Below are 23,442 nucleotides of genomic sequence, written 5' to 3'. Positions count from 1 at the left end.
TATTATTTTTAGAAGAGCAACAAAAATAGGTCACAAAGATGTTGCATTATGACTTTGAAAACATATACAAAAAAGGGAAGCACAATGTTGTTGCAGATGCACTCTCAAGAAAGGATGAGGATGTGAAAGCATTTCATTGTGCCATATGTATCATTCAACTATGTTGGATAAACGAAGCAAGGGATGAATGGAAGAATGAAGAAGAGGTGTGGGTACTCATTCAAAAGTTGCAGCAAAATCCTAAAACCATTGATGGTACCGGTACCGTGCCAATAGTACTATTGGACGATAGCATTTACGCAAAAGAGAGAAATTTCAATCAAGTATGTTTATTTTGGCAAGGCCTCCCTTTACTACAAGCAAATTCGTTAAATCTAATTATTTTGGGGAGGCCTTCCCCTTATTGCATGTGATGTCAATCAATTCGATTAATTTGGCAATGGTTTTCCATTCAGAAAATATTTGAACAACGTTAACGCCCTGGACGATTGAAATTCCAGAACTTCATGCCCTACTCCTCTAACGGTGGCAAATGTCAAACCCTTGTAAATCACAATGTATCCGCCGACCTGCACCATTAATGCGAATACAAATGAAATCAATATTATCATCAGGATTTTATCGGTAAAATTAATGTAGCTGATTTGATTTTTTTACCTCATCGCCATTAACCCACGGGTACCATGGAGTCTGAATTGGAAGCTTGAGCTCATTGATGCAGAGTATTGTAGAGGTCACATGAACCCTAGAATTTGTGTCTCCATTGAAAATACGAAACAAAAAATCGTCGTTAATGAAATACTGGTATGATCACTAACAATAATGCATGCTCACTTACAAATCCAATACAGTACCGAATAATTACTTAAAATTAATTTTGTGGTTAAGTTATTTTTTTTTTATTCAATTTTTTATGTTTTGAGTAATAATATAATATTTTGACCTAATCAAATTACATAAAATTAAAAATTAAAAATAAAATAAAGCAAAAAACTCAAATTAAAAATGAAAATAAAATTGAAGTAAAATAATTTATTTATATTTTTGGTTACATATTTTCATAATTCATGGTTTATTCTTTGGTGTATATATACACAAACTACTACTTTGGATTTATATTTCAATCTTAATTATGGATCTACCAAGGCTAGAAAGGGATCAAATTTATTGAGGTGAAAATTGTAAAGATATTTGATTCCTTTTGAGCACTAGGTAGATATAGAATGCATCTTATAAATTCCGGAAAGGAATAAATCTATTAAGATTCAAACTTCTTTGAAAGTAAAAAGATATATAATACCTCTAGGAGCTTAGTAAATCCAAAATTATAGATGTATAATAAGTTTATTAGATCTAGAATTATAGATATCCTATTATAAGTGGAGAAAATAATCTTTTTCTAATTTGAATTTTTATACTATAATCATAAATAAAAAAAAGTATAATGTCCAACATTAATTATATTACATACTAAAATCTATATTTAACCTTTTTTCACATTTAACTAATACAATTATAAAATTATTATATAAATTAAAAATTAAAAAAAAATTATATACATTAAATATATAAATTAGATGCAAATTATCATTATAGACATTATTAATCAATAATAAATTATATAAATTGGATACAAATTATCATTACACAAATTATTAACGAGGTGTATCATCCACATTTTCTTATGTAACTGTGCTATTAATAAATTGGCAATTGTAATTAAAATTCTCTTATATCATACCTGAAAGCAAATTGTTTTATATCATACCTGAAAACAAGTATCCGCAACCCACTTGCAATTAGTTGACGATAAATTGGTAAGACAGTTGAAACAGAATCCGCCAAGGCAGAACATCACTGGTACGTAGTCACATGAAACTATGTTTCAGCATTAAAGTGATAAATTCAAGACGATTCGAAAATTAAATCTAGCACAGTAATTGATATCATTAACTAGGTTAGTCTAAAGACTGATACCTGCACGAGGTCCAGCTATAAGGTATGTTTGTTACATTTGCATGTATGTTCGGGCTATTAAGATACGCGTATATTTAGTTATACCTGCAAGGATCATATCCTGGAATTTCTGCTTCTTCTTGCTATTTACACATCAACCATAAGTACAGTCAGTCATTCAATCTTGAGTGGAAACGTTGCTGCATTTGCGATGTCAACAAGAAATAAATAAATATTAAGATGGCATGTATCATTTATGTAGATTTTATGTTAGATTTCTAAACTACTATTTATAAAAAGAATTTAAATTGCTTTTTAGTAGAAGTTTATTAAATTTTTAAATTATTTTAAAATTTATCATTTAAATAATCATGATAAGAATTGTGAATATTTAATATGTTAGATATTGTTTTTTGGGATTCAACTGTGTTAAGTAAGTCATTTCTATGAGAGGTAGTCGTAATTGACTTATTTCTCATGATTTTTGAATTGTCCACTTAGCACTCATTGCATCGGGTGATGCTCACAGGGTGAAGAAGTGGTTGTAGGGATCGAATAGTATTTTTTATTGTAAGTTTATTTGTAACTTAAGTTAATGTGTTTCGGATTAATCACATTTTTAGGATTTGGTCTAGGTAACTTATGTGGTTCATCCTCAAGATAAGGTGGAGAAAATCATACAATTTTCATGAATAAAGGAGTTGTCTATAGTTGGAGTTCAAATGTTGATTTGTGTTATTTAAACTAGTTTTTTCATTGTATATATGGATTCAGCACTATGAAAAACCCTTAGAGAACTTCTATTGTGTGAGATTTACCCACGAGAGAAATTAAACCAAATCCCCATGAAAAGATTCCAAAAAGTCGCACTAAATAAAACTCCATATCATTGTCCACCATCACCGGATGAATACTAGCAATTGAAAACTAGCAGTTGAGAACTAGAAATTTTCAACACTAGTTGAGGGCTAGTTCTCAACAACTAGTTTTCAACCCTCCACAATGATGCATCTTTACTATTTATTCATGAAGATTGTATGATTTTTTCTACCTTGTCCCGAGGATGAACCACATTAGTGGGTTCCAAACTTCTATCTAATCTTAAAAATGTCATTAATCCAAAAAACATTTATCTACATTATAAATCACAAAAGTCTCAAATCTAACTTTGTCTATAATTATTAAAATTTCAAAACATTCTAAAATCTATAATGAAATAAAAATAACTAACATTATCCATATCTACATTAATGACTAACATTATCCATATCTACATTTCTGTAATATGGTTCTTCTATTATATAACCACTTCATTCATGATCACTAAATTTTCCAAATGTGGCGGATTCTATAACAAAAATAACGATAATTGTGAATATCGAAGTTGGTGTAATAGATTGAGGTTATTTTACTATATATACTTCGTTTATAACTACTAAATTTCAAAATATTCTAGAATGCCACTTCATAATCACTAAATTTTCCAAATGTGGCAGATTCCATAACAAAAATAACGATAATTGTGAATATCGAAGTTGGTGTAATAGATTGAGGTTGTTTTACTATATATACTTCGTTTATAACTATTTTAGAATCTGCAATCTAGATTAAAATGCATTAGCATTGTGAAAAAATGCATTTTAAAAGCTTTGTAATAGGATGAGATTAAGGCCATGGTTTCTGATTGCCCTGGAATATATTTCGGATCTGTAGAAATGTTCTTTCAATTCGCCCTTACCTTTGCCTTTCTGGATGCATTCACTACGCACGTGGGAGCATAGATACTGTAAATATCGATATTTCCCATTTCAATATACACTTGATCTTCCAAAAGTGGGCACACACTTGCTCATAGGTTTCACTGGATATCAATGCATGATTCCGTGCGTACTGATATGTTCCGAGAAAATCTGTTTCACTATTCATTACGCCATTCCCCACCTGCATAAATTGAACGTCTTTACATAATATGATAATTTAGCACCATGGCATTCGATAGAGTTTGCAAGTTTTTACATAGGGATTGAACAAAGATATTCGTATATTGAATTCTCTTTGCATGCATTTTGATTCTCGGAAATCACAAGTCTGAGGTGAACTCACCATTATTCCTCTGAAATTAATGAACGATGCCTGGGACAACTCTTTGTGGTGTAAAATTGTTGAAGCCAACTCTGGAATGTAATATCCTAAAATCAATAATTAACGTTAGCACCTTCATGAAAAATTAATATATCCCTCTAAACTAGTGCATTATTTTAACTGTAACAATCCGCAATTGCCCTCATCAAAGTTTTACTAATAACCATTCGAAACAAAAAACTTGTGCATCATAGATTGTTATTACAAACGACACTACCTGCATAACTTTCCCCTGCTATGTAAAATGTCCGGAATTTATACTGTGGAAACCTGTTGAACCAGTTTACCAGGAAAGCATACTATTCTTCGGCTGGAATAGAACAAAAGCCCAGTTAAAAAGTTTCGATTTCGTGGCATCGCTTAAACGCGTATTTTTTTCTGGAAACCAAACAATTCGCATGTTACCCGTTAGTTTTCGCATAATCAGAGGTGGTGTTTGAGTACGAGAATACGACGCCTGCTGGGGACTCCAAAAACAATACGTTCGCCACTGTAACATTTCAATACACATGAAATGAGTGAGAAAACATTTGGAAGTTTTTATTGGTTTCTTCTCATTTGTAAGAGACTTTATTTGTTCCTTTTATATTTTTCAAATATGTTATTTTCCAAATTGCTTTGGATGCGAACTTCAAAAAAATTGAAGTGTACTCTTTTGTTTTAATGTTTTTAACCAGCAAGTCCATTTGACATATATATACACAATATTCCATTTTAACCAAAGTTGGAAACCTAGCTCTTCCTTTCCAACACTCCCCAGGAAAATTAGAGCATGCAAAGAGGAACATTTCCCCGAAGATGTTTCTCCTCAATGGAAAACTTAGATACTAATGACTTATCACTCTTTATGCATAGTTGACAACTACGAAAAATACATTCTCCATGCAATGCAATGTTGTATTTTTATTAATTAAGCTCATGACCTGCGTGTCGTCTATCTGTAAAGAGCGTCTGTATTTTTATGTAATAAATAATTATGTTTAATATTTATTTCATATGTAATCTACATTGGGGAGAGCTCACTAAATTGTTTAATGGTCTGAATCTATTTATAGAAAAATCAGTAAATAGAGTAAATACAGTTACACGTGAATATTTATTGAATTTCGATGATGAATTCAATGAAGAATTTGAATTTTTTAATTTTTTTTAGAATAGTTAAGTGAAAAATAGTTTGATAGGGATGGTTGTACCAGTAAAATTGATAACAATTTATAGACATATAAACATGTGTCCCAATTTTATAAAGATATTGAATGGCTAAAGTTGTAACAAAGCTTTATTCAAAAAAGAAAATCCAAGCTAAAATAGTCCTCAAAATGTCATAAGGATTAATGAATTTTGTTGTGAGATCTAAAAAATTCCAAGAAGAAAGCCACAATTTTGCTGCAAAAAGTTGCATCATTTGAAACCACAAATTTTTATTCAATAAAACTTCTCCTATTCTTGCAGATCTAAATTCCAAATTCTGGGTCCTAATTCGTTGAAGAGGTGGGAGTGGTCTTCTAATGAGGTTATTATGCTACAGCTCGGGATATTGTTCGGGGATGTTGTTCAGTAATTGACTTCTATAGGTCGCTTGTAGACTACACCTTTACCAGTGTTATGAGGCAACTTATGGAGTCTATACTGATAAGTTGTAAACCAGTTAAAGAATCACTGTTTATTTTGTTGTTTGTGGATGAATTCAATAAATTTATGTAATGTAAGCATTAAGAGAGGATGTCGGAGTTAATGCTTACATCTTATATTTGAGATATTGGTATGACATGGTTGAGAAATTCTCTCAACCTCTCTTTCTAAGTTAAGAATAAGTTAGATTATATTAAAATAATCTTTGAATGTAATGTGTGTGTTGAAACCATACACCTTTGTGTGAAATATATTAATGATTTTAGTTAGAAATAATTAATTCCTACTTGTCTATGGTTGTAATTGTCCATTTGAGGAGTTTGTTCCTACACAATAGGAATCTAGTTTCTCCTAGTTTAGTGTGTGGTTGAAAGAATCTCTCAACCACACCACTGTACATCTAAGATAGAATTCCTATCTTGAGACTATTGCTTGTATGAATATGTGTGTAAATTTCCTCATTAATGATATAGAATATATTTGAGTGTGTTTGCTATTTTATCTTGGTATCAAAGCTTCAGAGCCTGTAAGGGCCTCTGGCCCTTCCTGGGCATAGAGAAATAAATTACTGAGTGTGTATAGCTTTATTAATTTTTTTTTTGTTTGTCCATTAGAAAGCAGTTCTAGTTTGTGGATCTGCTCATGAAGTTTGGATATGTTTCTCGTGAGGAGTTTTGTAACGCCGGAGGTTGGAAATTACAACAATGTCATGGAGAGCTGCAGACGCGTCCTAGTGGTCGTGGAGAGCTACCGAGAAGTTGAGTTACGGTGCAACGTTGGTCTGTTGGTTTCATGTCCGATTGAGCACTGGATCCCGTAGTTGGTCATTGTTTAGGAACGCGCACAACAACTTGGTCAGTGGCAGCTTGAACCCCTATGAGTGCTGGTGCAACAAGGCCGAAGTGGTGCCTTGAATAGTTTCTGTGAGTGTGTTGAGCTGTGCAACTTTCCCCTTTGGATAGATTGCGTAAAGTGTAACTGGTGTTGCAGTCGAAAGGGTTGTTCGCTCGCTACATTTGGGGATATGCTGCCTTTGGAAAAGAGGTGTGAATCAGATTGGATTACACCTGCAAGTCTGTCCTAGCGTTTTTGAAGCGAGCCTGTGGAGAGCCCACCGTAAGGCACAAACCGAGTTTGCTAGGTGTTTACAGATGATTGGTTTTCTGGAGTATTTAAAGAGATTGATCGGGATCCTTGTTCGATTGGATCGACCGAAGAAGGAGAGTCAAATGCTGCCAGACTCTTCTGGTGAGTGCGGATGAGGAGACTCTTGTGAGTGCGAAGTGGAAGTGTGGAGGTTCCGTCTCTTTCATAGCCATCTGTTTAGCAGAAAATACCTCCTTCTGCCGCAAACGAGTTGCCGGACAAGCAAACTACCCGGCCCTCTCGGTCATTCAGGCTGTGGAACCAGAGCCTGAACAATGTGAGGCTAAGGAGAATCTTCGACGCCTTCGACAGTAACAGTGACGGGAAGATCTCTGTCGACGAGCTCGGTCGTGCCCTGGAGAACCTAGGGTTACCTATCCTGCTGCCTGATCTGGAACCGACGATTCACGGCTTCTTACGGGAGGGGGGCGACAGACTGGATTTCGATGGGTTCGCTGCCCTACACCATTCAGTAGGAGATCAGATCTGTGGCTACGATGCCCCAGCGACGGGGAAAGGAATGAATTTTCCATCCTTGCGAAGAGAGCACGGAGCCAGTGATATAGCAGTTGGGCATGTTGTTGGAGGTGGAAACACAGTCTCTGCTGCAGGCTCAGGCTCAGGATCATGTGGTTGGAGCAAATTGCCCCTGAAAATACTAGTATTTCTTATGATGGAGATCAAGCTGGTATGACGGTAGATAGCTCTTCTGGAAGATCGGTTGCTTTGAGTGCAGATTTGACATGGGGAGCCGCTCTTCCACTAGGTACTACTGTAAATCTTGTTGGAGATTCAAGGGATAGAACAAGGTGCTCCTCGGGTCCAGGGATTGGATCGAATGTTTACATGCCTCCTGCAGCAAGAGCATCATTAGTAAACAATGGGGCGGTGACGCCTGTTGCTGTTACTCAACAAGCGAAGAAATCTGTAGTGCTAAAGGGGAAGATTGGTAATTGGATCCACTTTATGCGGTTGCCCGTATTTGTTTGAGGTCGAGATCATGTGGCTGTCGACTTTGCCTAACTGTTTGCTATGACTTGTGGTTTCCTAAACTTTATCAACAGCTGCGCTTCCAACACAATGCACAGGTATTGTTAGTTCCTTCAGATTTTACAAAGGTGACTGGTCAAGCACATTGGGAGATTCTTCTTCGAGCACGTGCAAACGAAACACAATGTTATGTCATTGCTGTTGCGCAAGCTGGAAAGCATAATGAGAAAAGAGAAAGTTATGGTGATGCTATAATTATTGACCCATGGGGAACTATTGTTGCTCGTTGCTCATATCGTTTATCAACAGGTATAGCGGTCGCTGAGATTGATCCAGCTTTTTTAGATTTTATGAGGATGCACATGCCCATTTCTGAGCATCGTAGACCAGACATTTATGGCAAAATCTCATCGTCGACAACTCTAGAAACCATCTCCTTCCTATAGACATATTTTGGATTTAAATCTTTACTAACTGCTATTCAAGGTTGGAATTGATTGATGTTGTTCAAGTCATCACCCGGTGTGGGGCTTAGAATTCTTAGTTTGGGAAATGATCATCTTTGGGCGGAGATAGAGAAATTAAATTTGAAGAGTTTATGTTGTATTTTCTTGGAACCATGTTTAAATATTATTGAGCCTAGCTAACTCAATGTAGGTAAAGTTTTTTCGTTAGAATTCATGACTCTAACAAATGACAGGATAAGCATGGAGTTCCAAGAAGTTATTTGAACAGATAAGGATGCCCACGATGTAGGAGAAGATGAGGTAATGAAGCACCAACAATGTTTATGGTGGACAACAAAGTAGATGTTTGTTTTGAGTTAGTGTGGTTTGTGGAATAGACTCCCTAGCATGTTATAAGCAAGTTGGTTGTTATATGTACCCAGAAACTCCAAATGTTGAAGTATGGAATGTAAGCCTTGTAAAGGCATTTGAAAGTTCGTGGTGATCTTAAAACCACTTTGTAATGGTTTATGGTCAGCCTGAAACCATCTTTTGTCACTGTAATGTGATGGTTGGTGGTGAGCCAGAAACCATCTATAGAGTCTTAGTGGCTACAGGATTTGCCCGGTGGTGGCACATTTAAGTTCCAGATTTGCCCGGTGGTGGCAGATCGGACTTGCCTGGTGGTGGCATATTGAAGTTGGCAGATTTTCCCAGTGGTGATAGATTTGATTTGCTCGGTGGTGGCATATTGAAGTTGGCGGATTTGCCCGGTGGTGGTAGATCAGACTTGTCCGGTGGTGGCATATTGCCTGAGTGGCTAACGTGTACACAGAAGCTTTGTGCTCGTAGGAGCAAGTGGACTGCAGTAACACCTGACGCATAGCCTCAGATATTGGTGTGTCTGAGCATAAGAGGGTTGGTGCACTTCGATTGTTTTTTGGACATGAATATTTGGCTTAGAAAGGCATTGATCTCTCTTTGTTTTTGGAAGTTCTGCACATGCAATTCGCCCGATGGTGGTGGATTTGCAGGTACATAAATGCAGTGATAACGGTCTACAGAATCGTGTATGTGAATCACTATCATGACAAGTAGTCATTAAGGGGGGAGTTAGAAATAATCAATTCCTACTTGTCTATGGTTGTAATTCTCCATTTGAGGAGTTTGTTCCTACACAATAGGAATCTAGTTTCTCCTAGTTTAGTGTGTGGTTGAGAGAATCTCTCAACCACACCACTGTACGTCTAAGATAGAATTCCTATCTTGAGACTATTGCTTGTATAAATATGTGTGTAAATTTCCTCATTAATGATATAGAATATATTTGAGTGTGTGTGCTATTTTATCTATTTTAACCATTTTTAACATTGTGCATATATTTTTGGTGTGTAATGTTATCGGTAATATTTTGATGCTTGATTATATATTTTGGGATATTTTGAAATATGATGAATAAGAGTGGATTCAATTGTTTAATCATAATGTGAAGGTTATTTTTACATTCATTATTTTCATGGATTTTGTGGATTTTGAAATATTTTCAAATTTTTTGAAAATATGATGAATGAAAATAAGGTTAATTGTTTGACTTTATTATTGTCTGTCAAATTTCGAAAATATTTTAAAATTTACAATGAAATTTAATTTATTGTAAATTATTGGTCAAATTAAATTCATCACAACAAACTAAAACCTATTTATATTTTTCCATGGGCTTATTCTAACTAATAGGCTAAATAATTTTTTTGACCGGAATCTCACAATACAATTTCTAGCCAGATTGTGATTCCTTGTTCTTCAAAATGCATTTTTGAATGCATAAATATATTCAACACCTTAAAACACCCTAAAAAACTCTATCTTTACCAATTAAACAATTTAAAATTATGGTTTCTAAAAATCCATATCAGATTTTGAATGAAATTGACAAAAATTCTCAAAAAATACGTTTCATCTAGACTACACCTTTTTCCAAAAATTATAAAAATAAACTTATAAAAAATTTCAATAAAATCAAAATATTCAAATTCAAATTGTTACATATGTAAAGAATATCCCTGAATTATGTGGACAACCCTGAATACTATGGATAGTAGTGAGTTCAAATAATTACCCTAATTGTTGTCTATAGGATTCCAAAATATTTTCAGTCTAAAATTAAAATAAATTCAGCATTTTTTGACCGAATAAGGTAAAGTGTTTTGAAGTTGTGTTTAGTGTGACTTTTTGGACTTTCCAAGACGGAAAATTTTAAGATGAAACCTTGATTTGTTATATTTAAATTGGTCTTTTGACTGTATATATAGATTCAGCACCCTCAAAAACGGGAACTTAGATTGTGCAGGGGTTACTCATTAAACTTGTGATTTTAATAAATCTCTACGGGATTTTAGAGAAATTAAACGAGAAAAACCAACCAAAAAAACTTTTAAAAAATCACACTAAAGACAATTCCAATTACTTTGATAAAATTGAACCATAACCATTCAAAAACGGGAACTTAGATTGTGTAGGGGTTGCTCATTAAACTTGTGATTTTAATAAATCTCTGTCGGATTTTAGAGAAATTAAACGAAAAAACCCACCAAAAAAACCTTTTAAAAAATCACACTAAGGACAATTCGAATTACTTTAATAAAATTGAACAATAACCATTATTCCTTAAAAAATGTTCGGATTTCTCCTCTCTTAAGTTTTGAAATAAACCCTACTGGATAAATTTTTATATTACAATAATAAAAAATTTCGAGTTTTCGCTCTTCCAAAAAAAATTATTTCACAGAGAAGTATTTTCGTAAGTTCGCACAACGATCATTATGCCCGAGAAATCCCAATCCATTCTCTCTTCAAAAATATAAACTAGCATTTGCACCAGATGTTGCAAAGGAAACGCCGTAAGGCATAAATTGAAGAACACAAGTACAACAAAAGAATACTTTGATAAAGAATAAAAATATATTGAACGCTCAAATCAATGCACTAGGAAACTCCGTAAGGCATAAATTGAAGAACACAAGTACAACAAAAGAATACTTTGATAAAGAATAAAAATATATTGAACGCTCAAATCAATGCACCATTAACTCGAACCACTTAGTAGACATATCTATCATCATTAGGATTATACACAATGATCAAGAAATTTCCCATATACAAACAACACCTTCCACAACAACCTTTTGTCAGATCCACATTTTAAAAAATGCCTTGGAACGTGATTGGAATCTCCCATATTGCCTTTTTCATTATGTAGATAAATCTTCCATATTGCTATTTTCATCATGAATATTGTTAGTTCATTGTTGTAAAGTGTTAGTGTGCTAAATTCAATACTATAAGTTCGACAAGCGAAAAATATTCTGCAATTAGCATAATATGGATTTTTCTCTCGCCGTGTATTTTTCAGACAAAGAGCACAAGTAATAGATTAACATGTATTTTCCCTTCATTATTTTCATCACAGAGCCAAGAAATCTATGCCTTATCTATAAAGTAACAAAAACATTTTGGAATAAGTTTCATATTTCAAGCTAGTGTCTAACCTATAAAGTAACAAAAACTTTTTGAAATAATTTTAATATTTTAAGAAATTGACTAACCTAATTTAATAATTGAAAAATTCTCAAAGATGAATTATACTCCATAATAAGAGAGCCAACATTAGAGCCCATACTTTCACTAAAACCAAAAGAAACACAACCACTTGTTAAGAAGAAATTCAAGTAATAATAAAAAAACAAAAATAATAAACATTAGAGTATAAAATGGTATTTCTGTAGCAGTATCATTTGATACTTCTCGTCTAACTCTTTGGCTTTGCTTTAAGTATCTTTTCCTAAGGTATAACCTAAAATAAAACAAAAATAATAAACATAAAGTATAAAATGGTATTTCTGCAGCACTGCTTTAAATATCTTTTCTTAAAGTATAACCTTTTGATAGCATTGTTGTAACCACTTTTACTGCCTGATCAGCAAAATGGAACAAAAAATCTCAGTTGCTTATCAAGGACTTCAAACTGTCCAATAACAACAATGTTAATATCCTCAAAATCTCATAGACTAATTGAGAAAATCATTTTTCAGTCTAAGAAGTATGACTTTCTAAATTTTGATGTAATATCTAAATTTTACTTTTCTCCATTGGTAAAGTAGGTGGCCTTTTTAAGCTACTTCTATTCTACAAAACTACAAGAATAAGTAGAATTTGAAGGGTAGGATCTTCCTTCTTTGCAAATAGTATAGTAGAATTTAAAGGGTAGGATCTTCCTTCCTTGCAAATAGTTATTTACAGACAATTTGTAAAGCAAGATTACATTTAAGAATTTTCCTGAAGACATGGATGGACAACAGGTTGACAAGGTGCATCATGGGAAAGATGAAATATATGATCCAGAGTCAAGTGACTGTAATGTGTCTAACAGTGGTGGGTCTTCTGACGTGGTAGATAAAAATTCTGGAGGCTACAATCACACAGTGCAACCGAGACATGCAAGAGGGTGTTGATGTTAGTGCCTCTGATTTGGTATCTATAGGTGTTCTTGCTAGTTCAAATGGTCTGTTTACTCCTGTTTCATAGAATGAGCAAAAGCCTGAAGCAGAGGTCACTAAGAAGAAGCTCCCATGCTTAGTGAAAATACCAAGGCACTTGGACAACAAAATTAGAACTCACATTCCACTTGTGTAGCTACATTTGGATGAGAAAACCCAAATCAGGGACGTCATCAAAGCATCTATATAGATGAAGGGGGTAACATTCTTATATATCTTCACAAGTCTTTTAATTGAATATTATTTGTTGTTTTGAGCATCTAGTACATCTACTTTAGTCTTTTGAAAATTGTTTCTTCTTCTTACTCTGCTATATTTCATATGGGCTTTTGTGTAGTCCAACAAAGAACAAATGATAGAGAGGTTGAGAGCTGCAAGGTAGGAAGGTAGGGCATTTCGTGAGGCAATCAAGTCCATTGAGAAAAAATTTGGTGCCTTGAACTCTGATTTGAGGCAATTGCAAGATGAATGGAATGATGCAGATTTTGTTCGGCAAGAAGCCTATGAAGCATTGAAGGCTCTAAAAAAACAGGAGCATGAGCGGGTAAGAAAATCACACTCTTTTACATTAGCTGACTAAACTTTGTAAGATAGTGTTAACTACTGTCAAACTTTTTTTTCTACTCATTTTTATTGTTGTACAAAAGACAAATCAGATCAGAACAAAATTCCTCATTTGTATATTCTTTCTTTTGGTTATAATGAAAAATTATGTCCACGCTATATCGAAATGTATGAATTTTGAAAGTTCTGTTGTGGTGTTCTTTTACCTATTGAAATCAGGTTATATATTCAATGTATTTCTACCAGTTCTAACCAACGGATATCAAGATTTGAAACTGATAGGAATCTTGATGACAGGTGTAGGCATCTGAAGAATTAATGGTGATGGCTATTCTAATGGCCTCCAATAATATTTGAATAGTTGACATAGTTTTGGCTATTCTTGAAGCAATTAACAAATATCTCCATGTTTAGAGGTTTTTAGGTTTGGTTGGGTGGCCATTTATATAGGGAAATGGCTCAAGCTACCTGTCATGAGCATGGAATCTGTAGCAAAGGGCATTGCAACAATTTTATTTTCATTCAAATTGTCTTTTATGATAGGTTCCATCATTTATCATATAATACACTGTGCACATTTATCATATAATACACTGATTTATGTGCAAAATAAGAGTGGGAGAGTTTCTAGTCCTGAACATTGAAAACATGGTAGCCACTTATATCAAGGTCATTGGTAATATCTTGAGGTGCCAAATTTACTGTAAGGTTAACAGGTAGCTTGGTCATCTAGTACTGGCATACTCATTTATTTCTTTTTGGCAGTTAATAATTTAATGGCCTTTCAGTTTATGGTCATCCCCAAAACCATTAGATTAAAAGAGCAGATTGAGCCATTGGAAGTTATACTTCATCTCTCTGCATAATTACTAACACCCCTTCCGATTAAAGGGGGAGTTGATAGACACCTAATCCTTAACAATTTGGTAATTTGTAAATATTTAAAATAGGGGAAATCTGAACAGTTAGAATAGGAAGAGACATAGCACCTTGGAAGACAAAACCAAAGGTCATGAAATCTTGTATATATGAATGTTTGAGTAATGGAAAATCAATGTAACTTGGGGTTAATTTCTTTGTCCAACAGTTACAATAGAATTCTAACACTAACATGTGATTTCTAATTAAATAAATGTATATATGAATGGGGAAATTAAGAAATTCAAATAGTTCCTATATGAAATAGGAAATTCACATCCCATTATAATCTAGCAAGCAAAAGAAAAGGCTATACAATTTCAGGTAAGTGACACGAGTCGGTGACAAAACTATAGTATGTAAGGCTTAAGCAGATCTACCATTTCCAATTTCCACTCTTTGAGGAAGTTGCTTCTTCTTCATTGATTCTTACCTTGTAATCCCAAGCTGTTTGCTTTGAGCGAAAGCACTCGCTGTGTGCGCGGACTGCAAAGGACTCCTTCCCACTCGCAGAAGGAAACATTGGGTTTCCAAATAGTGCGCAATGATTGGGATGGATAACTGGTAGTCACCGCAGACATGAATCCGAGCAGAATAGAAGAAGAACAGAGGTGGCGTTCTAATGGAAGGAGAAGGAACGGAACATATCTCCATCTCCCGCTGCCCGTTGCAGTACAATAATCTCTGCAAGTATAACAGCGACGATTACAACAGCAATATCTGCAATCCTTCTTTGCGCCGAGGTCCCAGCATGGGAACTGACATCAAATCCCTAGAGCGGTGCTCGGTTGTTTCGAAAAATTTTAACAGTTTGTTGCCATAGGTGGAGGATGCCGTGGTGAAGGTGGAATGTGTGATATCTGGAGAGGAGAATAGGGGTTTGAGCCGTAGGAGCAGGGTATTTATATGTATTTTATGAAACTTGTGATTGGTATTTGTTACACTATAATTGTTATACATCATAATGTTGTTTCAAGGTTAACAAGACAAACTGGATAGAATCATCAATGGATTTGGCTCTACTTAAACATTTGCTAGAGCTCAAGGCCTTAGGTCTGAAAGGTGTTGTCTTCAGCCAATGGACTTCTTTTCTAGACCTGTTGCAGATACCTCTTAGAAGGTAGGGCATTTTTTCTGTTACTTAGTTATTTACTTTTATTTTTGTTATCTGTTTATTAGGTTATTATTTTATTACCTGATAAAGAGAAATATCATTTATGGTAGTTATGAATATATAATTTGGAAACACGATACGACACACAGACGAATAAATGCTGCATATTGTTTTACATTGAGCTCCCAACACTCTAATGCATATTGTTTTACATTGAGCTCCCAACACCTTATTTCATTCGTAATGTTAGGTTTATGGATAAAAATTTAATTGCATTAAAAAGGAGATCATGAGAGTTCAATCTAGTGACATTAGTTTTTGACTAGACTCCAAAGGTATTTTGTTACACGAAACAACCTTCTTGAGATGTATAAGTAGTCTTGGAGAGGTTTCTGCTAATGTGTTCTACACAACTTATATGTTGCCATAGCAAACTTGTTTGTGAATGCATATTTCTAGTAAATTTTGAAGCTTTTCTACCGAAGTTGGCCTATATTTGTACTTGCATTAAACATATGATAGTTATTAAATTTTACAGAATAAACTAAACTAGTCAAAACCCCATTAAAGAACCACAACCTCATTGAATTAGTCAAGGTCTGTTTCAAATTTGAAATCACACATATTCCATTAGCATCTATCTTGTTCCAACCATGAAATGACAAAGAGTGAATGAATGGCTACTTTGCTAAATATAGGATTGGGTAGCAAACCCAATGCCTCTACAACGACTTAGGTTGCCGCATGCTCAATAGCCTTGCACTTCCTGAAATCTAACCGAGAAGAAACATATATGATCCCATTGAGAATAAGATATGGACTGAATTTGGGGTCATGGGCATGCCCTTCTTGTGTAGTCTCGTAAACAGGTTGAACGTCAGAATGGCAGCAAGTTTCAGCGGTTGGAGAAGTGATGACCCAAATTTAAATCCGGGCAGCACATTCTCCATGTTGGCACTGTTGTTTACGCATATAAGAAGCTAGATGCAAGTCCTCGAGGACTTTGATAGAACAGACAATTCTCAGTTGCAGCTCTAGACAAAGGTAGCACTGATTGCAAGCATATGTTGCATGGAGATTCATACTTTCTTCCATCCAAAAATCGGGACATTTGATGTTAAATGCCCAAAAAATATCAGCAAACAGTTTTTCAAACACTGTAGGCACACAGTTTGCAAAATTTTCCCCAGTCTAATTCTTCTAAGTTTTGGTCAATTTTGCTCAAAATTCGGTAGATATTTGTTACAATTACATATTTGAGTTGTGTAACCTGCATAATGCAGGTGTTCCAAGATTGTTCCAAGACTCATTACTGAGAAAAGAACCAGGTGCTCGAAGCTTCACGCAACCAAATTAGAGGGTGTATTTACCTTATCTCAGCAGTGATAATGTTATCCACTACCATGATATTGCAGGACTCCCAACCACCTTGCATATTAAATTGATACTTAATTATAATCCTTTTCTGTGTTTAGAAGTTTGAGAGCACACAGTTGGGACGGAATGTCTCCTCTCAAATTGTTATAGGGCATGGACAAGTTCTGTAGACTTCGGCACCCACCAAGAGTGGGCGAAATAGAACCTTCGAGTTGATTCCAAGACAGGAGAAGCATCTTTAAGCGAAAAAGACTTCCCAATTGATAGGGAATGTAGCCTTGAAAACTGTTATTTCGAAGGTCGAGCATTCTAAGAAACGATAGATTAGCGAGAAGAGGAGGGATTGTACCTTGTAATCCCAAGCTGTTTACTTTGAGCGAAAGCACTCGCTGTGTGCGCGGACTGCAAAGGACTCCTTCCCACTCGCAGAAGGAAACATTGGGTTTCCAAATAGTGCGCAATGATTGGGATGGATAACTGGTAGTCACCGCAGACATGAATCCGAGCAGAATAGGAGAAGAACAGAGGTGGTGTTCTAATGGAAGGAGAAGGAACGGAACATATCTCCATCTCCCGCTTCCCGTTGCAGTACAATAATCTCTGCAAGTATAACAGCGACGAAAGGTCAGAAAATCACACACATTAGTTGAAATTTCTGCATCTATTCATAGGAGAAATAGGAAGTATATGCTAATTCAAACTTTGAAAAGAAACGACTATGACAGAATATTAAATCGCAAGTCACGGTGCATAATAATTTGTCACCACCAATAGACTCATTACTGAGAAAAGAACCAGGTGGTCGAAGCCACACTCAGATTTTGTTAAAATGGAGTGTTGATCATGAACAGACGTCGCTCCACCATGGAAATCCAGATGCCGAGACTCATTCGAGAACGACGATGGACCGATGTGTCAGCTGGGCAACCGACAGAGTTGCGTAACGGTAATGAACTGCGAAGAGTCTAATGGCCTGCCGTTTCATGGCCCATTGTCATCCTCCCTCTCTGTGTTTTCCAGCTGGTGGAAAAAATAATATTTTTCTATGGAAAAAATAGATTAAATCAACGGCAGAAAACAACCCAATCATCTAACATACAGAATCAATGGTTCAGAATGGCACACTTCACATTTTAGGGATGTCTTTCTCAGAGGGAACGCCTTACGGCGTAAAAATTGGAGAGTCATAATAATTATTACTTTCCATAGCTGGGAAAATCTATAATTTAGCTATCAAATCAAGAATAAGGATATATTTTTTTAGGTGGGAAAATGTATAATAATTCAGTTGTAAAAGTTGGTGAGAAAATTTATAATTTAGTTGTTGAATAAGGAATAAGGATATATTCTTTTTGTAGGTGGCAAAATTTATAATAATTCAATTGTAAAAGTTGTGAAGCGTGAATGCAGGCTTACTCATCATCATTATTCAAGGAAAACCACACCATCATAAATAATCCGCTGGTCAGTGAGGGGTAGGCCAGTAATAACTATTATTAAGAAAACATTTTGAAAAAAAACTAATAAAAATATTATTATTAAACAAATGTTATAAATAAATTATAATTATTAAAAATATATTACAATTTTTTAAGGACTAATTCTCGTCAACTCTTTTGTGAAACATGACGCTGGAAAAGGCCAATAGAAGTGTCTGAGGAAAGAGTGTGCATCTTTTATTATTCCAGAAAAGTGGAAACAAAAAAGCATTTCATTTTTAGAATGTGAGGTCTTCAAAGTCAACATGGAAAGTTATGCGGATATGCTCGCAACTAGCTCTTGGGATAATCTATTTAGCGAGGGGGTTCACAAAAAAATGGCTAAATACATCAATCAGATGAAGAAGGCATCGGTCTCATAAGCTATCTTTACCCTAGTGGACATTAAAACATTTTCATAAGGTCTCATAAGCTATCTTTACCCTAGTGGACATTAAATAATTTCTTAATCAAAGTTATGCAGATATGCTGATAGCTAGCTCTTTAGATAATCTATTTAGCTAGGGGTTTTTCTAGAAACTAGGAGCATTTACTGTGAATCTTCATAGAAAAAGGAGTTGTCTATAATGAGACTTTTTGGAGATTCCGGTGACGGAATCCGGCCGAAGAAATTGAGGTTAAATCTTGATTTGTTGCAGTTAAAATGATTTTTTAACTGCATATTTGGATTCAACACCTGAAAAACCCTGGGACACTTTGATTGTGCAGAAACTAGCTATCAAACTTGCAAATCCAATAAATTGCGGCCGGATTTTGACCAGAAAAACCCACCGGAAAAGCTTCCAAAAAGTCTCATTAAATACATCAAGCATAAAGAAACAATCTGTCCAATAAGCAAGAAAAACCCACCGGAAAAGCTTCCAAAAAGTCTCATTAAATACATCAAGCATAAAGAAACAATCTGTCCAATAAGCAAGTTGGGAGCATTTATCGTGAAGTTTCACCCAAAAAAACTTAAATACTTCAAAAAGATAAAAAAAACAATCTATATCATAAATTATCTTTAACTTAATAAATATTAAAATAATTTCTTTCAACATAAATTAATATTTTTTTATAACATCAAATTTATTAGATTCATCGGATTTCCAGCATTTTTGCAAGATTAAAGTGTTGGATGAGACCCCAAATATCACCGCAATGTAATGTGAGATGATTTGAATGACTTAAATGGCACAGACTCATTCCAACCTAGCCAACCAAACAATAATTTTTTTTAGGTAAATCATTATAAAAAAATTCGGAGAAAAAGGTAAATTTTGAATATCCAACCAATTTTTCGTAAGTTTTGGATGAGTTACCAGAAACCACTTCCAACCCTTTAACAAAAAAATCGGAGAAAACGGTAAATTTTGAATATCCAACCAATTTTTCGCAAGTTATAGATGTGTTACCAAAAACCACTTCCAACCCTTTTTTCAAAATTAGTAAGTTTTAGATGAGATACCAAAAACCACCCTAATGTGCTTCCATGATTTTAAAGGCCTAAATGGCCGAGGTTAATTCATTCCAATAAACAAAACAATATTAAATTTTTTAGGGAAAAAATATAATTTGAAAAGGGCTTCTTATAAGTACATCCATAATTGATTAAAATTAGTTATAAAATATTCGAAAAAATTGAATTAATCTAGAAAATTTAAAAAAATATATTATACTTTTATAATAATAAATATCAAATAAAAATTAAAAATATATTTTTATTTTTGTAATTTTATATTTTTGAAAATTTAAAAAAAAATAAAAAAATAAAAATAAAAATTATATGTTATATTGAAATGAAAATATTCCCAGGAAATGGATAAGTATACCTCTTTTTTTCTCATATTTCATCTTGAATCATTATTCCAAACTATCTCATTTACAAATTGAGATAAGAAAAAATATCCCCAAATCTAATAGATTAAAATTGTAAATAACAATCCCTTCGTTTGAATAACTCAACCAGTAGACTATGTTAAATGACTCCATGAAAAAAAAAGAAACAAACACCACATAGATCAAAGGAGTAAGATATAAATCAAAGAAATGTCCAATAGATCCAAGGAGTAGGGTATAAATCAAAGTAATGTAATATATAAACAACGATCTATATCTTTAAAAAAAATTATGAAAAGTCATAGTTCGTTAAAATTTCATAGGCAAAAAATATAATTTCATAGAATTATTAGAATAAAGAGAAGTGAAAATAAGGGAAATGAAAATTTATGAAAACTCGAGTTGGTTGAAATTTCAGAGATTTGGAAATTTCAAAGTGTAAATTAAAAAATTAATTTTTTAATAGTTTAATTATATATATAATATAAAGTAAAAATATCATTTTTTACTGAATTATATCTAATAAAATTTATGTATTAAGTTATGAGAATATAAATGCATAATTATACATATAATTTAAACTAAACTATAAGGAATGAAAAAATAATCCAGTCATTTTATTAAAAAAAAATATCAATTTTTTAATAAATTAATATGGTATATAATCAAGTGTAATCACATATATAAGGAATGACGAGTGACATATATAAAGAATGATGAGTGAGACTTCTTTTTATTAAAGAATTAAATTTACACTTACATATATAAACAATTTTTGTTAAAGCATATTTCGTATATGATCGGGAGAAATGTAAAAGATATCAAATCAATTCAGGAAATTATTTTTTCACTTCTTTGATAACATAATTATGTCTATAATAAGAATTACTAAATATATATAAAATGACTAATGTTTATAATCAAACATATATATATATAATTAGCAACATGACTCTTAGATATAAATGGAGGGAAAGGGATTTTAAGTGGCTTGATCAACCATTATGAGGTCAAAGTATGAATTGGGTGCCCAAAAGGGATCATCAAAATAGCAATGGTTTAAATTTGAAGTGTATTAGTTAGCGAAGAGCCACCCAAAGCACTTCAGAGAAGCTGGTCTTAAGCTTCATTATACTACTAGGAAGCATAGCTTCCAAATTTTGCATCATTTATATCATGTTTAGACATTTTAAATTCAAAAAGAGGGTTCTTTGCTTTGATGTACAAAATTGCTCAACTAAAGGGAGTTGGAGAGAAATGGGGTAAGGAAATCAAATTCCTAATTCATCTATTGATGAGGATTTGGTGTAGCATGAAGTGGGTTAAATGCCTACCATATTAAAAATAATATTGTATGGATGTCCATGCATTGAGAGGGAAGGACCATATATATATTGTAGTATACCTAGGGGGGATAATATGGGGTACAGAGGGAGGTACACAAGGGAATAATGTTATAATGTGATGGGCCATAGTTAATAAATAAAGTGGTTAACCCACATCATGTAAGGAACCACAAGTAGTTAAGAATAATGTGATAATCCCATTGTATTAAATGTGCAGTATTGAGAGACCCATGGTATTGTATGTATTAAGCCTCTATAGAAGCTAGAGACTCCCCATTGAGAGCTGTCAAGGACAGAATAATGTGATAATCCCATTGTATTAAATGTATAGTATTGAGACACCTATGGTAATTACCCATGGTATTGTATTTATGAAGCCTCTATAGAGGCTAGAGACTCGCCATTCATGGATGTCAACAATTATTGAATGGACAAGCAAATGGCTTGTCGAGTGTTCTCATTCCTTAAGAGTAGCTGTATTGTTTTGATAAATAAGTATCTTAAGCGTTTATACTTTGTCCTTGTATTTCTCTTGGGATTATTTGGAATTGTTGGGTATATTTTCATTATCATATATTTCCAGATGAGATCAATTACATATATCCCTTGAAGATATATATTTATTCGATATGAGGAATACATATTTTTTTGCCTTTGAGGGACTCTTGCAAAGAAAGCATCAAAACCATTGTAAAGATATACGTATTATGAGCTCAACATATCACATGCAAGAATTGAATGCTCGATGGGGAGCATAACAACATTTCTCTCAACCATCGAAGCTATACAAAATTAACCTACTGACAGGTGCGGGCGTGCACACACACACACATTTATATATTTTTGTATGTGTGTGTGTGTGCATGGGGGCATGCGTATGTGCACATGTAATTTTAAAATACATATTCCTTTTATTTCCAATCTAAATTTTTTAATTTCCTTTCATGTGTGTGTGTGTGTGTGTGTGTGTGTGTGTGTGGGCGTGTGTGGGCGGGAGGAGGGGGGTGGCAGGTGTGTGAGGAATCCTTGATCTCAAAGGAAATCAACCAATTAAATATGGTTGGGTATTAGGAGAAAAAAAGAGCAATCAAGTTAAGGCTCTATCCTTATCTCAAGGGATTAAAATTCTAGATTCAACATATATTAAGAACCTTTTGATCATTGATGAGTCATATATAATTATGAGGCTTATGAGAAACTCTTTTATCCCTTGTAGTGAAAAAAAAACTAGGCTTATCCTAAGAATACAAATTGAAATCAATCATTTTGATACTACAAAGTATTTTCATGTCTTGAGAGAGCACAATCTCTAGACTAAGTACCTAGATAATGTGGCATCTCATCTAGGTTGAGGAACATTTAAGTTAAAAAGAGGTTTGTCATTCTTCCCTATCCCATAATTTATTAGTATGAATAAATCAAAGTTTTTTGCGTCATATATCAACATTGGCAAGGATAAATCAATCTTTGAAAGTGAATAGAAATTATGATCATTCTCCATGTACCATCACATACATCATTCTTAATGACATGCCAACATTTTCAATTCTATTTTGCTATGAAGTTTAATGCAAGTAGGATATTGGGGAACATTCTTAAAATTGATTCTATAGTTTGAGAGAGGCCCCTTCGGCTCAAGAAATTTTAGGTTCACCTCCCTTCAATCTATATGCACCATTCCTTATTGTAGCATCCAAGTATTGAACCCCTTTGTCTCACTTAATGAAGCTAGTAAGTTTCAACACTTTTGGAAACATTTTTTTTATTAATTCACAACGTCATTCTAGTTTCTCTCTATTATGTGAATATGGATTAGCATGAGTATTTTTTAGGGCAAAGCCAATGGAATAGGATCTAGTCAAAATTTCTTTGCATTATGTTCTTGGTGGCTAATTCATGCCTTTTTTCTCTATGTTTTTGGTTCAACGAAGAGTTTTCCAC

General features: G+C 33.8%; 1 protein-coding gene across 1 annotated transcript; it reads right to left on the bottom strand.

The window, feature by feature from the left end:
- Positions 1–428: 428 nt before the first annotated feature.
- LOC149194789 (putative serine carboxypeptidase-like 23) lies at positions 429–4,791 on the bottom strand. The gene is made up of 7 exons (XM_089407796.1): positions 4,773–4,791; positions 4,504–4,588; positions 4,316–4,368; positions 4,060–4,145; positions 3,802–3,897; positions 658–801; positions 429–569 (listed from the first exon to the last, which is right to left on the bottom strand). The coding sequence occupies exons 1-7, from the start codon at positions 4,789–4,791 to the stop codon at positions 429–431; spliced, it is 624 nt and encodes a 207-aa protein (XP_089263922.1).
- Between the last annotated feature and the right edge of the window lie 18,651 nt (positions 4,792–23,442).

Source organism: Pinus tabuliformis, chromosome 2_2, assembly GCF_031772625.1.
Source record: "Pinus tabuliformis cultivar Carrire ecotype Pingquan chromosome 2_2, CPIR1, whole genome shotgun sequence".
Lineage (NCBI taxonomy): Eukaryota > Viridiplantae > Streptophyta > Pinopsida > Pinales > Pinaceae > Pinus > Pinus tabuliformis.
This window is presented reverse-complemented; position numbering and strand designations above follow the sequence as displayed.